This window comes from Carex rostrata, chromosome 7 (assembly GCF_964058835.1).
Source record: "Carex rostrata chromosome 7, lpCarRost1.2, whole genome shotgun sequence".
Taxonomy (NCBI): Eukaryota; Viridiplantae; Streptophyta; class Magnoliopsida; order Poales; family Cyperaceae; genus Carex; species Carex rostrata.
In genome coordinates, this window is record NC_135924.1 from 4,517,480 (window position 1) to 4,533,710 (window position 16,231).

Consider the following 16,231-nt stretch of genomic DNA (forward strand, 5'->3'; position numbering starts at 1 on the left):
CAACTCCTTTTTAACTAAAATGAATAAAGCAGTAAGAATTTCGGTGCATCTTTCTCCAATATATATATATACTTTTAAATTGAATAAACAATAGAATTAATATATCTAGATCAATGTGATTAATATAATTACAAATTTCAACCCAAAGAATATTAAATAATTGAACAATAACAAAAAGTACAATTAAAAAGCTAGTACAAGCAATAAATAATTAATAAAAAAAATTTACCGAGCATGCTGATTGGAGGCCATGACAAGTTCGTATGATTCAAAGTAAAAACCAAAGCAAGTTTGAATCAGGCGAAATTGAGAGAAAGAGAGAGAGAGAAGCAATTTCAAGCGAGAGAAAAAATAAACTAACAAGTAGAGGTGAGAGACAACTTTATATAATGAGTTAGGCTGGGTTGCTATGGATAGCATAGTGGCCTCTATGCTACGGCTCAATATTTGAGTTTTCAAAATTCAAACGGTCGATCCGAACCGTTCATCTTATTCTCCATATTAATATCTGCTTGGAGACCAAATTTTATAATTTTCTGAATTTTTTTACTATTTATTAAGCCACTTTGAAAATCACTAATCCAACGGTTTTACTGTTTTGTGCAGCCACCGTTGGATCAACAATTTTGTAAAATAGTTAATAAATAGTAAAAAAATTCAGAAAAATATAAAATTTGGTCTCCAAGCAGATATTAATATGGAGAATAAGATGAACGGTTCGGATCGACCGTTTGGATTTTGAAAACTCGAATATTGAGCCGTAGCACAGAGGCCACTATGCTATCCATAGCACTCCAGCCTAACTCTTATATAATCACATCTATTCTGATTACTAAATTAGAATCACTAAATATGAAACTTGCACTAATTAGAGATTAAATAAATTTAATATGCTGATTTTTCTATTATATATTTTGACTTCTTTGTGCCTAAAATTAAATTTTCTTTAATTTTAAAAATGTTATATACTAATATAGGGTGGGACAAATTTGTTGTTCCAAATTATTTCTGATTTGTTGATTCTTAAACAGCAACATATAAATTCCTTTTTAAAGTTCTTCCTAGCCAATCAAATTAGAAATAAGCCAATCAAATAATCCCTCCTGATGAAAGGTGTACATGATGCAAAATCAAATTAGAAAGCCTTTAATTATTTCTCAATCATGCATATCTATAGTTTCCTTCCAACCAAGTATAGAAAAATAAATAAAAGTAATAAAGGTTCCCTGAATATTTGTGTGGGAATTCAATCAATCATATATGTGCTGTTTTTATTTATCATTTGAACATATTGTGTTTGATTGTTAATTGTCAAATTGTTTAATGAAAAAATAATTAATTAGTCTTTAAATTGCATATCTATAGCTCTCTTCCAGAATTCCCTTCCAACCAAGTATAGAAAAATAAATAAAAGTAATAAGAATATTTGTGGGAATTCAATGAATCATAGATGTGCTTTTTTATCATTTGAACAGATTGTGTTTGTTTGTTAATTGTCAAATTGTTTAATGAAAAAATGATTAGTTTTTAAATTGCAATACTTTTGATAATAGATTAAGGGACAGAGAACACATTAGAATTTTTAAATTTTTTTATTTGATGAGTAATTAGTTTGTTGCTACTACAAATATAATTGTAATAAATATAATCCATCTTACTAAAAATATCATGAAGCAAAAAATGCACGAATTGAATTCCGATTAAAGCCGATTCAGATTAGATCAAATATACTGCGACATGTTTAGGAACTCTATTTGATTCCCATATAATAATGTATTTTAATTAAACTTTAATCAATTTGTTAACCCAAAATATGATTTACTTAGGTGATATTAATTCCGAAAAATTGTACAAATTTGGAGTCTTGTTTTTATTAATTTACAAATTCTGAGTGCATCATGTTCAGAAAAACTATACAAATATATATATATATATATATAGTTGTAACATTTTTAACTGAAAATTATTATATAACCGATTGACAATCTGAGCATATGACAAGTCAGCGATCCATGGATCAAGATGGCTTGGAGATTCGTGAAATTTAATCAAAACTGACGACATGCGTAACTTGTCCAAGCGCAGAGTCACTGGACTTGACTAGTTTGCACTTGTGATTAATACAAGTCATATTCTACTTATATTCTCTATTTAAAATACATAATATAAAACTTAGAGTGAGTCTATGGTACTATGCATATTACGATTTGTTACCGTGCTACGGTTTTATATTTGAGTTTTCAAATTCTAACGGTCGATCTGAACCGTTCATCTTGTTCTCCATATTAATATGTGTTTGGAGACCAAATTTTACATTTTTTGAAATTTTTTTACTTTTTTTTGAAATTTATTGAAAATCACTGTTTTTGGATGGTCCAGAATTTTCAGATCAAGTGATTTTCTAAATATCTAAAAAAATAGTAAAAAATTTTCAAAAAATGTAAAATTTGGTCTCCAAACACATATTAATATGGAGAACAAGATGAACGGTTCGGATCGACCGTTAGGATTTGAAAACTCGAATATAGAGCTGTAGCACGGTAACAACCCGTGATATGCATAGTACCATAGACTCACTCTAAAACTTAATTTAAATTATTTTTTCACATATATTTTAAAACCGTATTTACAATTTTAGGAGTAAAGAATATAAGATGAGACAAATTATTTTAAACGACAGAAATAGTTGAAGATATCTAAGACAAATTATACAAATCATCTCATCTCATGATTACAAAAAAGATACCAAAAATTAAGAGTGAGTCTATGGTGCTACGCATAGCACGGATTGGTCCGTAATACAGATTAATATTTTTGTTTTTAAAATTCTAACAGTCGATTTCAACCGTTTTATGTGATCTCCATATGAATATGTGCTTGCAGATCGAATTATATATCTTTTAGAATTTATTTAATATTTTTTAAGATAGGTAGATAATCATTATTTTTGGATGGTCTAGAATTTTCAGATCAAGTGAGTTTCTACCTATCTTAAAAAATCGTAAAACAACTAAAAAAAAAAGATAAAACTCGGTTTGTAACTGAATATTCATATGGGAATTTTGTTGAACAGTTCGAATCGATCATTAAAATTTTGAAAATGAAAATATTTATTGATTCGTATTATGGAGCACGTATCTTAATAAATAGTAATAAATATATAAAATTCGGTTGCAAGTACATATTCATATGGGGGATCATATTGAACAGTTCAAATCGACCATTAAAATTTTAAAAACAAAAATATTAATATGTATTACGGACTAATCTGTGCTATGCATAGCAACATAGACTCACTCATAAACTAAATAATGAAAATCCATTGTTGGTTAAATAAAATTTAAGCAAAACACATTCAATTAAATACCCAAAAGTGTGCTTTTGTGATAAGTTGCAACTTGCAAGTGTTCACTTTAGCCGCCTTGTGAGCCTTTTCTCTTTTTCTTTTTTCAAAGAATTCCATCTTATCTTGGTCTGGCAAATATTATATGAGGAGGGACCTTATGTTATGCTATGGCATTTTGCAAAGTACAAAGCAGTTCAACAGTTCGTGCTCTGGATCAATTTAATCTCTCTCTTTACAATGTTCAAGAACGTTTTAACATGATTTGTATATAAAAATATACTTGGAGATAAATTTTACATATATATATAGATATAGATAGGCTAATGTGCTTTCGGTAACATATGGGCCGAAATACACACGATCCAAATTTAAAATTTCAAAATTCAAAAAGTCGATCTGAACTCATCTTGTTCTCTATATTAATATGTGCTTGGAGACCAAATTTTACATTTTTCTGAATTTTTTTACTATTTATTAAGCCACTTTGAAAATTACTGATCCAACGGTGGCTTAACAAAACAGTAAAACCGTTGAATTAGTGATTTTCAAAGTGGCTTAATAAATAGTAAAAAAAAATCAGAAAAATGTAAAATTTGGTCTCCAAGCACATATTAATATGGAGAACAAGATGAACGGTTCAGATCGACTTTTTGAATTTTGAAATTTCAAATTTGGACCATGTGTATTTCAGCTCATATACTACCGAAAACACATTAGCCTATCTCTCTCTCTCTCTATATATATATATATTTTTACTTGTTTTTATATAGGTTTCAAATCTCCATCCTAAAATTGTGCTTTTTTTATTTAACAAAACAGTAAAAATAAATTCTAAAAAAATTGTAAAATTTGATCTTCAAATACATTTTCATATGAAGGATCATGTTAAGCGGTTCAGATTGACCGTTTAAAATTTAAAAACAAAAACATAAATCCATAGCGCATATTAGTTTAAAAATAAACGAATCCAAACCGTTAAAACCGATCTACTTTACAAGTGATACATTTACATGTTATTCAAATTAATTTAGTATGAAGTCATGCAAATAAAAAATAATGAAAATAAACATATCAAAATTTTTTTTACTGCTTAATTTTATATTAAGATAATTCAAAAAATTATAAATTTAATAGATAAACATATTATTTTTGAAATACAAATCAAATTTAACTGTTTAAAATTTTTTATTTCAAATTAATTCAGTAAATTTTGAATTTGGGTGTGCTCGCTCTATATTTCTAAGAATTCACATCTCCTCAGGTTACCTCATTGAGGACAATTGAATCGGACGGTTCAAAAGTGTTCATTTAAAATTGGCACGAATTTCAAAGCACAAATAACATCGCCCCTTACGTCATTCTGAGCCGGCACCGGCTGAAAGTAAATCTGGGCCGTTCATTTCAATTGTGTTGAGTGAGGTACCTGGGAGGATACGGATTTTATTTAAACCTTTGAGACGCTTCTCATTCTCTAAACATTTTGAAATCAGGGATGGGGACATCGGGAAATTAGTATCCCCTAAGGTAACAGAATATCTCTGTTTCAATCTGGACTGTTCGACCCGATTATTAAATCGTCCACATGCGTTCCACCTCGGATCGGATTAATCCAGATTCTGATCGAACGGCCGTGATCCAAAAGGAAACATTCTGTTACCTCAGAGGATTTGGATTCGATGATTGTTCTTCAACGAACGACTCATTCTCTTTCCAAATTACCAAAAGAGAGAGAGAGAGAGAGTAGATGAATTATAAATAGGAACTCGGATCTCACCTCTCTCTTTTACAGTTTTACTCGAGATCTCGACAATTCAACAATGGAGTCACTGCGAAGACAAGCCTCTAAGCTAAGAGAACAAGTCGCCAGACAGCAACAGGCATCTCTCCTTTTCTCGATCTATCTTAATTTCCCTATCAATCATTAAATGCTTCTTTGATTTGACACCCCTATAATTGGGAAGTGTAGCTATCAAAATTTCTGATCCTAATTTAAACAGGCTGTTCTTAAACAATTTGGTGGATATGGAGCCTATGACAATTTGTTTACTGATGAATCAGAAATACAGCAACATCAGAGATTAGAGAAGCTATTTACATCTACCAGGACTGCTAAGGTCTCCATTAAATCTTTTCTCTTGTCACTTTTGCATTTATAGGTATTTAATTATTTATTATATAATGATAATTTTGCATTTTGTTTTGTTTTGTTTTGTTTTTTTTGTTTTTTTTTGTAAATTTTCAGCATTTTCAGCGGGACATAGTTCGGGGTGTGGAAGGATACATTGTAACAGGATTCAAGCAGGTTGAAACAGGTATGGTATGAAATGTTTTCATTGGTGGAATTTATTGTTTATATTACTATAATGCGATTAAAAATTTAAAATCATTTATGTAGGAAATAAATTGGCTGAGGAAAGCAAGAAATATGGTGCTGAGAATACGTGTACCAGTGGGAGTACTTTATCAAAAGCTGCTGTGTGTTTTTCCAAAGCACGGCTTCAGATAGAGAAGGATCGAAGAGAAATGCTCAGCTCCCTTGGCCAGGTTTTTTTTTTCTATATCAGATGAGGTCAAAAGGTAACATGATCAATAGTAGGTTTTATTGGAGTTTATTATGAGTGATATTATATATATATAATGAGTTTGAATGTATGACAGGTGGCGGAGACACTGAGAGCAATGGTGATGGGTGCACCTCTTGAGGATGCACGCCATCTGGCACAGAGATATGACCGCATTCGCCAAGAGGCCGAAGCTCAGGTTTGTCTCACCATATCAGTTTTTTGGCATGCCTGTGTTTACCGGTTGGTACTATTGTGGTACCAGTCATGGCCGGTTGTCTGATCTTTTCCAATTCTTAAATTCAAATCGAGTGAGAATTCTGTTCGTTTTACGACTTAATTTGGGAATTACATATCAAGTCCGGCCATATTGCCGTTAAACCACATTTTTTGTATGGGGTTATACTAACCTACAAATATCATACATAAGTTTATGTACACTTGTGTTAATTGTACAATGAATGGCAAGTGCCATGCTCTAATTCATCATATGTACAAATCTTTGTTATCTTGATATGGAAAATTAGCTCCTGTAACCGAATCTGTTATGGGTACGCCTATGATTTACAAACAATACATTGATACGTCAGATGGTGAATCTAATATTTATTTATAGAGAGGTATCCAGATCAAGGAAGTAAAACAGTTGTTGTGGGACTAAATAATTCCAATTGGAATGAAAAGTGGACCAAACCCTGGTAATATTCTCTCCAATTATATAATGAAATAGTAATAACTTTGCTTTTCACTTCTAACTGAGCTCATCCTCAAAGCTAAGCTTTTGCAGTGCCACTGATTTTCAAAAGTCAAAATCTAAAATTTACATTACAGTCCTTGTAAAAAATATATATATCTTTATGCTTTTTCTATCCCATTATTGAATTAACACATTTGTAATATTATCCATTAATAAAGTTGAATTTTTTTTTCTTAAATCGTGCATCCTTCTAATATTCTCTTTAGTTAATCAAGTCATTGATACATATGTACAATTGTACTTTATTAACCTTAAACCGTTAATTTTGATACTTCTATTTGTTTATTTTCATACTTTTATTTGGAAAAATTAAAATTTTATTTTATTGACAGTATATAGTTTCCTTGTAGAGGAATAAAAAAAAACCACAATATGTATATAGAAATATCATATCCTAAGTTTTTGTAAACATGTCGTATTGCTGTATCCATATTATATCAGATACCATACTCATATCCGTGGAGCATAACTACAAATATTCAAATAATAACAACATTTCTTAGACTAGGGCTGAATATTATTCGATTCATTTGCAAAAGGCTCAAAATATTGTTAGGATAGTATGATTGAAAAAGTATATTCTGCTGCATCTTCACACTTTTGTCCCCAACTATTACGAGTGTTTATCATATACTCCTATTTTAAATGAGGAGGGATCCAATTACACCCTTTTTTGGTGACACCGAATTACACTCTCCATTTTCAAAGTTTTCAAATTTCAAACAGTCGATCCAAACCGTTCAACATGATGGATATGTTAAAATGTGCTTGCAGAACAAATTTTATATTTTTTGGAAATTTTTTACTATTTATTAAGTATTTAACAAAATTGCTATATCCAAACCATTGAATTTTTGTATCCATCTTAATAAATAGTAAAAAAATTCAGAACAATGTAAAATTTGATTTGCAAGCACATTTTAACATATCCATCATGTTGAACGGTTTGGATCGACTATTTGGACTTTAAAAACATAGGGTGTAATTCGGTGTCACCAAAAAATGGTGTAATTGGATCCCTCCTCATTTTAAATTTAGGAGATGTGTACCCTGGGTCTCAAAATTTATCTCATGAGGAGATTCAAAAGAAAGTATTTTTAAAAAAAGTTTATTGCTAATTTGGTCATCTTTTGCTTAATTCAAGTTTCTACAGGTGTTAACCAAATCTTTTTTTTTTACTGCAATATAACTTGCACTATAACATGAATAATTAAATCACTTTTGAACAGGCTGTAGAAGTCTCAAAACGGCAAATGAGAGCAAGAGAATCACCTGGAAATAGCGATATATATTCAAAATTAGAAACGGCTGAGTCAAAACTTGGAGAACTGAAGTCAAACATGGGGCGTTTAGGCAAGGAAGCGGTTCTGGCCATGGCTGCTGTAGAAGCTGACCAACAGAGCACCACTTTAGAGAAACTCATCACTGTGGTATCAACTGTTATTATCAAAACTTCAGTTTTTTTAGTAAATTACAGAAAAGGTCCTAGTTTAACACCATGTCACATTTTGATTCCTAGGGATGACAACTGATTTTGGAACCATAACAGGTGTTGATTGAAAATTGAAGGGATTTTGTAATTTGATCTTGCTTTTATCAGGATAATATTTATGAGGGGGTTTATTTGTCAGTTTAGGGTTTATTTGCCTCAGACAGTTGAGAAAACAAAAATAAAAAATAAAGATGGAAAGAAAAAGCCAGAGGTAGTTTTCCAGCGATTTCAGCGAGGACCACCTATGTGGGCCCAACCTTCTTTTATATTTTTATTTTTCCATATATTTCTGCCGAGGTTGTGCAAATCAACAACATCATATAATAACTTTCAGACTTGGTTTTCTTATGTATCTACATAACTCAATGTGCCATTATGAAGTCTGACATGATTTTTGACAAACAAATTTCTTTGTGAAGGTTGAATGTGAGCGAGCATACCACCAGAAAGCGCTACAGATTCTTGAGCAACTTGAAAAAGAGGTACTTGTAACTTATAAATTGCGTATGCTGTTTTTTTGAGTTAGTTCCATTTTGCTTCCATTGCAAAAGAAGGGTTTTTGACAAACAACAAAAATTTGCAGTATATGCCACTTGCAATTTTTTCAGCGGAGAATACAACTCAACCTTAAAATGAATGTCATAAAAATGTTTTGCACTTTATTGATTGATGGCAATTTTCAGTACTTTTTAACTCAATCTTTCCTTTTATATTCTTAAATTTTAATTATGCTAAATCAAATAAAGAGAATTTCAATACTGGGCCAGGCTTCAATCTACATGTGTTGAAGTGTCATAGTTAAGTTGAGATGAAAAATTGTAGGGTAATTTAGTTACTTTTGTTACCTTGACCTGTTTGGAGTTTTAAGCAAAGGATACGAAGTTTGTGGGATGTTGGATATAAAGACGAATTGTATGGACTTAACCTTGACCTGTTTGGATGCTCAGCTTTTTTTTTTTGTTAGTGCTTGGGGTGTAATTTGGACAAAAAATGGGGAAAAAAAAGTGTGTCACGAAGAAGTGTACTTTTGTTTTCCAGATGGTTTCAGAGCGTCAGAGAATAGAGGGGGCTCCACGGACAGGGCTGCTGGATTCAGCGACACCTCCTCCCTCTTATGAAGAAGTCAACGGGGTGTCTGCAAGTGCGACTATTGGTCAAGCAATCAAAACCATGGAATACTACTTAGCTGAGGTTATACATTGGTGTTAAATTTTTAAAAGACCCCCTATCTCTTCAATATTTGGATTTTGTTGGAGAACTTCACAGAATGTCCCCTGCTGTTACTTTTGTTTAGTACTGTTCGTTTTATTCATTAATAATCTTAACTAGAACAGAACGACAGTATCAACCACAGTTGAAAAACATATATTAGCGTTTTCATTAAAAACTTCTTACTAACAATATTGCATCAATGAACCTTGAAATAGATATGTCTATAATTATACTATTGTCACATCTCATTCCTGATCATATGGTTAAAAAAAGAAACACCATTGTTTTAAGCTGATTTGAGGGACCTATTTTTAAATTTTGTTAATGTAGTGCCTTTCTTCAGTTTTCTTTTTAATTTATTGAAATTTGCACTTTTATTGAGATGTAATGCTTTATCTAGTTTTATATACTCTTTTCCTTAGGTCATTCAATCATACCAAGCCGAGAGCGATGTCGAGCTTAATTTATCTGTTGGTGACTTCTTGGTTGTGCGCAAAGTACTGTTTTCTCTGTTTCAATTAAAAAAAGAAAAGAAAATAAACATACCTGATCAATCCGATTTAGAATTTGGGGGGCCCTTTTTATGTGAATCTGATCCGTTTGTTTCAAACTCACAGTCCGAATTTGAATAGTAGGTATCTAAGCAGGTGATACCAATCCTATTTTGCAAACAACACAAGTGGTTCAGGACAAAGCCATAGTCTTTTTAATATTGTCAATTTTGTCCGTCTTTTTTTTTTGTTTCAGTTCACATTCTGTGTTTTTTGCCAATTACCCAACAAGGTTGGTACTGGTACTGGTACTTGTTGCAAGGACAAATCTTTAAATTTCAGACCTTGCAAAATTCCTTTTTATGATATGCACTTAAAGCACCAGTGGTTCAACTGATATTTTGTATGGTTATTTTTTAGTTATCTAGCAATGGCTGGGCCGAAGGGGAATGTCGAGGAAAAGCTGGCTGGTTCCCTTCTGACTACATTGAAAGACGCGAGCGTGTTCTTGCCAGTAAAATCACTCATACACTGTAGAAATAATCACTCAAAAACAAGTTTTGCTTTATTTCGGTTCCGAAACATGGCCAATTTTTATTCTTTGAGGGCTTTCTCGGCCTTGGTTAGAGAAGCTAGGTTGTTGAATAAGTTCTTTGCATATATACTGTCTGAAAAAAAATTCTATTTTGTGATGTTTGTATAGATTTATTGATTTTGCTAGCAGTTTACATTTATTGATTCCTTTAACGGATGCTTCATTACTAATTTGTAGCTGGTTCCTTTTTCTGTGAAGTTTTTCATTTGATTTGATTACATATTTTTAAGGGTTACGGGTTTATAGATTAATTCGATAATATTAACAATTATTAAAATTAATTTATAATTATAAAATACGACATTTGTTTAATGTGATTTAGAGCGTATGTAAATTATGCCATATAAAAGAAAATGATGAAACTTGAAGTGAATTTTACAGCGGATCAGAACTTGACTTTTACCAAGAAAAATAATCTATAAGACGACTAATATGTTTACAACTTTTTATTTAATACTTTTTACTTAAAAAAATATTTTTGAGATTGTCATATGTCAATTTAATTCATGAGCATTGGATTGAAATTTGAGTCAGATGAGTATTTTATGCTTTTAATGAAAGGATAAAATAAATGTTTTATAAATTTAGAATGTGTTTTAATATAAAAGACAATAAAATGAATACATTTGTGAGTCTTAAGTTTAGAACGGGAATATATAATTTTGCAGTTTTTGAGGGGTATACGTGAAATTCCCCCTTTATTTTAAATTCGGAAATAAATCTGTTGCAATTCTTAAAAGAATTACAGGGTCCTGCTTTTCCAAATCTACCCCTCTATTTTTTTAAATGCACAAATTTCAAAATCTATTGTTTTATATATACAAATCTCAAAACAAATGAATGGGTAGATTTGGAAAAGCAGGGTCCTCTCAAGAATCACAGCAGATTTGTTTCCTTTAAATTCAGCTTGTGTAATAATTTAGAAGGAATGGAGTGTAATCACTTGTAAATTCAAAGCACAGCTGCTTGGGTTGAGTCAGAACCTCACTATAACTTTGAACGAAATGAACAAGAATTCACGAATAGGCAATTAAAGCTCCCGAGAAACCTCAATTATGTCCAATCAATGCAATTAGTACAAATTTACCCAACTCTACCACTAACCCCCAATCCTGAAATCATAGATATTCTATAAAGATTAAGTGTCCAAACAACCCTTGCTGTATGCATTACAGAATGAATTAAGCTTCAGTTTTTCTCAATCTTTATCCCAACTGACCTCATTATACCAAAGAAATGCAAATTCAACAACAAAAAGGAGGAATTTTCTCAAACTGGTACGATGCTATGGAAAAATAGGACACTTAATTTAAAAGGGGACCGAATCGTCTGCCCCCCTGGGGGCAGGAAATTCCTGCCCCTAGAGTCATTGCGGGTGGGCCCAAATTTAAAAACAGTAATAATAATTAAACCCTTTAACAGTAATTGGTCCCACCCCATAGTGACTCTGGGGACAGGAGATTCGGTTCCATTTAAAAGAACAAAGGTTGTACCTAAAAAGGCTCTCAATTACGAAAAGACAACACATGAAAATTTACATGTTCCAATGGTACTTGAAACTACCAGTCCCCAAGGGCCTGCTCATTGTAGTGCTGTTTCCTCGAACTACTGGTAGTCATTCTCAGGTAATCAACATGATTTCATAAATCATAAATGAGTTATGTATTACCGAGTTCAATTTATAAATTCAATTTGATAATATCTGCTGACAAAACTGATAGCAATCAAGTTAACAAAAGGATGGTTGGACATCACCAAGCCGGTCAGGTTGATGCCATGTCCTTATTAGATCGGATAGAAAGGAGTGAAATATGTTTCTAATAATTCTTATAGAAAAACTAGCAGATATATATGAGTTCAGGTTGGATCCAACCAGCTGAAAAATCAAGACATTGATTTGTAGTTTGTACCAAACAATAGGTTGACAAATCATAGGCAAAATTCAAGGATTGTCCTAGTTCACACATGTTGAAGTGCCTCGTTGGTAGAAAAGAACAAAGAACAATACATAAAGTCTAAGTTAGGAAATACATGTATAAGTACACTAACAGGGATCAACATCAGCTGACAGTAATAAAAAAAAATAGCACATAAAACAGATGCACTTTATCAGCAGTTTAGCTGTGAATTTGAAGGCCATTTTTCTGAAACAAAAAGAAAAGGTTAGTAACTTTCTTTAAAATGCTAACATTACTAAAGATCAAATTTACTACTGACACACAGAGGCAAACTACAAGTAGGTATCAGCTCCAACAAATGGCAATTAAGGCCCCGAGAAATCTCAATTATGTCCAATCAATGCAAGTAGCACAAATTTACCCAACGCTACCGCTTAACCCAATTTGCAATCATGGATATTCAATTTTGGACTACAAACCAAAATTAAAAAATCTAAATGACACTTTCTGTAGTTATGTTAACAAGCCTTTCTATAAAGATTAAGTGTCCAAACAACCCTTGCTGTATGCATTACAGCATGAATTAAGCTTCAGCTTTTCTCAATCTATCCCATCTGACCTCATTATGCCAAAGAAAATGCAAATTCAACAACAAAAAGAGGGAGTTTTCTCCAACTGGTACAATGCTTTGGAAACAATACCATTCCTTTTCAAGGACACACTTAATTTAAAAGAAAAAAGGTTGTACCTAAAAAGGTTCCCAATTACGAAAAGACAACAGACTTTATCCACATGAAAATACTTCGGATTCCATCAAGATGTATATTTACACCAATGCTTAAATTGTTCTCTACAAAAAGTACTTCATTCTGTCATCTCTTTTCATGGCATTGTAAACTGCCTGGACCTGGTAATAAATGCATGCATCCAATCAAGTGATATTGTAATTATAAAAATGATTTTCCTGAAACACACAATTTTTGGCAACTTCTGAATACTGTGGCAATAAGATTTAGAAAATAAAAATATCATCCTTACTTTATGACAATTCTCTTTTTTCTTTGAGGCATTTGACATTCAAACATTTTCTCTTTCATTGCTTTATTAGATCAAAGAAATGGTACCTGCTCACTGGAAATGACACGGATTGGTCCAATATTGACAGAGACATATTTGCCCCTTTCTGATAGCCTTCGAGACACCCTACCCTGATATACGTAAAAAGCATCCATGCAATTAGAATGAAACTAAGGGTTATTTGAAAAACCAAACTTTCAAAAGTTGATGCACATTAGAAAGTTATGTAGAAAACAGAAATATAATAATGGTTCGACAGTATGAGGGAAAAGACACCTCAGGGATTGGTTCTTGAAGGACTGATTCAACAGCTACCACCATTGATTGCACAAAATCATCACCTCCACTACCGATGGCAGTAAATCCTCTTACTGTTGGATATGAGTTTACCTGTTGGTCGATTGTGAATATCTCTTTTAAGTAACTATTCAATGATTAAAGTATAGGATGTTAAGAAACTAAATAATAACTCGCAAACATGATTCCTCAAGTTTTGTGCAATTCCTGTTCCATTGTCTCAACGATCAATATCGTCTATATTGTAATAACATATACTAATTGGACTGAAATGATTAACCCCCATACTGTTTACTAAATGTCTCCACTATTGATCCCCATGGGGGCTGTTCGGCAACAACGGATTAAGCTTCCTTAAGGCTTAATCTACTTCCTTGAACTTCCTTAGCCGCTTAATTCTGCCAAACACCGGTTCCTTAGCGTGGATTAAGATCACCTCCTTTAGTTTCCTTTTGCCCGGATCTTAATCCTCTACCCAGACCTTAAGGCACTTTTACCTCCTCCTTTAGCTTCCTTCGCTTTCATCCACGGATTAAGACAACCAAACATCAGTTCCTTAGCGCTCCTTAAGCTCTTCATCCTTCACTCTTAATCCGCTCTTGCCGAACGGGTTCCATACTTTTAAAGATACCATGAAGAAAGCATATGATTCGAATCCTTGCTAAAGTTGACCCCCAAACAATAACTCAAGGCACCAAGGGATACTAGTGCATTAAAGCATATTGATATAATTTAGTGCAAATAAAAAATATACCTTCTTGTCAAGAGCTATCCATTCGTTCGTAGAATCATCAGCCACAGTACCACCTATGATGACATTTGTAGTTTGTGCTACCCTTCCTTCCGACTTGGACACCTCTGGATTTAACCAAAAATTATCAGAATTTTTATTTTTTTTTCATTTCAAACAAATGTTTAAAATAGATCCTGGAACCTGACCCTAGCACTACAAGTAGCTAATTCACTTAATCAACCTCTAAAATCTCAACGTAAAGCTAAAATTCTAGAAAATTTGTACACATTTCACCTGAAATTGCTTTCAGCACGGCCTCCTGGGGTGGGTCCTGCTCGTCAGAGGAAGCGGGATGTGAATCGCCATGGCTACATCGCAACGGAAAGAAGGGGTTCTGGCGCGGAACCCTGACTCTACTCGGTGGAGCGGATAGGTGTGGGAAGGAGGAGCGCCTGCATTCAGAGAGAAGTACGGAGGAGTAGCGAACGAGGGTTCGAGTAGACATGGCTGATATTTTTCTTTCGCGAGAGGTAAAGAAGAGGTGAGAGAGTGAGAAACGCTTTCTGTGCTTCCCTCGATTTCAATCCTTTTTCAGATTCTCTGTAACGTGTGTGCACACATCTCATTGTCTACTGAGTCGCCGCAACATATCCAATTTGGAAAACTATGCTCCAGTTTTATTGGCGTTTAGCTAGGGGTCAAAACGGATGGTATACGGATCCGATAGTGGTAAAACCATTCTTTTTTCGGATTAGACGGATATTAGAGGGATACAGGAGGATACGGATGTGCGCAGTTTTGAGCTGCGTGGGTTAACCACCCGAATTATACCAATTTAATTCTTTTTTGGGTGATGTCGAACTGAACACCGAATTATTCAGTTGACCGAACTTTGACTGAATTAAACCCGAATAATTCCCGAATTTTACAAACTTTTCCCAAATTTTACGAATTATTCACGAATTTTTCCTGAATTTTTCCAAGAACAATTATTTTTTTTGTTTTTTTGCTCCCTTGCAGGACTGAGATTTCTGATCCAGATAATTCCGAATCATTCCCGAATTATACCCGAATTATATCCGAATCATGAATTTTTGATCTCGCCGAACCGAACCCGAATAATACATTTGTCACTATGGTAGTAACTAGTAAGATTTTAGTTTTTACACTTTTCAGATATCGATGGTGAGGTCAGAATTTTGAAATATAAGATGGTGATAAAAAAGTTTCAGATTAAATTACAATTAATAATTAGTCCGGCTAGTATAACATCGGTGTCATATAATATTAACTTCAAAATCAATTGAATAAACTTCAAATGACTAATTTAAACCGTTCAAACCAATTTACTTTATGAGTGATGCTTTTAAATATAATTTTTTTTATATTTTCGAGTTATTTTAGTATCAAATCAAGCGGTAAAAATATTGAAAAATAAATGTATTAAAATTAACTTAAAAACTCACACATTTAACCGTTTGACTTGATACTAAATAATTTCGAAAAATTATAAATTTTAATGTAAAAACAATTAATGAAGTATGGTTTGAACAGTTTGAATTCACCATTTGAAGTCAATTCGATAGATTTTAGAGTTGGTGTTATATATGCTGAAATGACACTAATGTTATACTAACTAGACTCATTAATAATAAGTTAATTATGTTAGCTTTTAAAGAGAAAAGACAAAATGACAAAGATTAATGAATAACTCGAAGCGTTATGTTGTCTGAGTTATTGTTAATATAACAAAAAAAATGAAAACAGTACAT

General features: G+C 32.5%; 2 protein-coding genes across 3 annotated transcripts; one reads left to right on the plus strand and one right to left on the minus strand.

Moving 5' to 3' along the window:
- The first annotated feature begins 5,077 nt into the window (after positions 1 to 5,077).
- Positions 5,078 to 10,651, plus strand: LOC144557381 (SH3 domain-containing protein 2-like). Its single transcript, XM_078305946.1, has 10 exons — positions 5,078 to 5,223; positions 5,344 to 5,460; positions 5,589 to 5,658; positions 5,742 to 5,890; positions 6,005 to 6,106; positions 7,894 to 8,094; positions 8,576 to 8,638; positions 9,195 to 9,347; positions 9,791 to 9,865; positions 10,280 to 10,651. The coding sequence occupies exons 1-10, from the start codon at positions 5,164 to 5,166 to the stop codon at positions 10,394 to 10,396; spliced, it is 1,107 nt and encodes a 368-aa protein (XP_078162072.1). The 5' UTR covers positions 5,078 to 5,163; the 3' UTR covers positions 10,397 to 10,651.
- Positions 10,652 to 12,420: 1,769 nt separating this feature from the next.
- Positions 12,421 to 15,040, minus strand: LOC144557282 (phosphoribosylformylglycinamidine synthase). 2 transcript variants are annotated; one of them, XM_078305835.1, is made up of 5 exons: positions 14,754 to 15,040; positions 14,481 to 14,584; positions 13,706 to 13,819; positions 13,477 to 13,560; positions 12,421 to 12,598 (listed from the first exon to the last, which is right to left on the minus strand). In XM_078305835.1, exons 1-5 carry the CDS (start codon positions 14,962 to 14,964, stop codon positions 12,572 to 12,574), a joined length of 540 nt encoding a protein of 179 aa, XP_078161961.1. In that variant the 5' UTR covers positions 14,965 to 15,040; the 3' UTR covers positions 12,421 to 12,571. The 2 variants fall into 2 exon arrangements, with proteins under 2 accessions (XP_078161961.1, XP_078161960.1); XM_078305834.1 differs by lacking the exon at positions 12,421 to 12,598 and adding an exon at positions 13,101 to 13,259 and having other exon boundaries at positions 14,754 to 15,036.
- Positions 15,041 to 16,231: the final 1,191 nt, after the last annotated feature.

Bases quoted from the DNA above. Each gene is read 5' to 3' on its own strand.
- LOC144557282 (XM_078305834.1), bottom strand. From the start codon at position 14,964: ATGTCTACTCGAACCCTCGTTCGCTACTCCTCCGTACTTCTCTCTGAA. The intron at 13,561-13,705 runs GTGTCTTTTCCC...TACGTATATCAG, and splicing joins TTCAAGAACCAATCCCTGAG to GGTAGGGTGTCTCGAAGGCT. The intron at 13,260-13,476 runs GTACCATTTCTT...ATTTATTACCAG, and splicing joins GTGTCATTTCCAGTGAGCAG to GTCCAGGCAGTTTACAATGC.
- LOC144557381 (XM_078305946.1), top strand. From the start codon at position 5,164: ATGGAGTCACTGCGAAGACAAGCCTCTAAGCTAAGAGAACAAGTCGCC. The intron at 5,224-5,343 runs GCATCTCTCCTT...TAATTTAAACAG, and splicing joins AAGTCGCCAGACAGCAACAG to GCTGTTCTTAAACAATTTGG. The intron at 5,891-6,004 runs GTTTTTTTTTTC...AATGTATGACAG, and splicing joins TGCTCAGCTCCCTTGGCCAG to GTGGCGGAGACACTGAGAGC.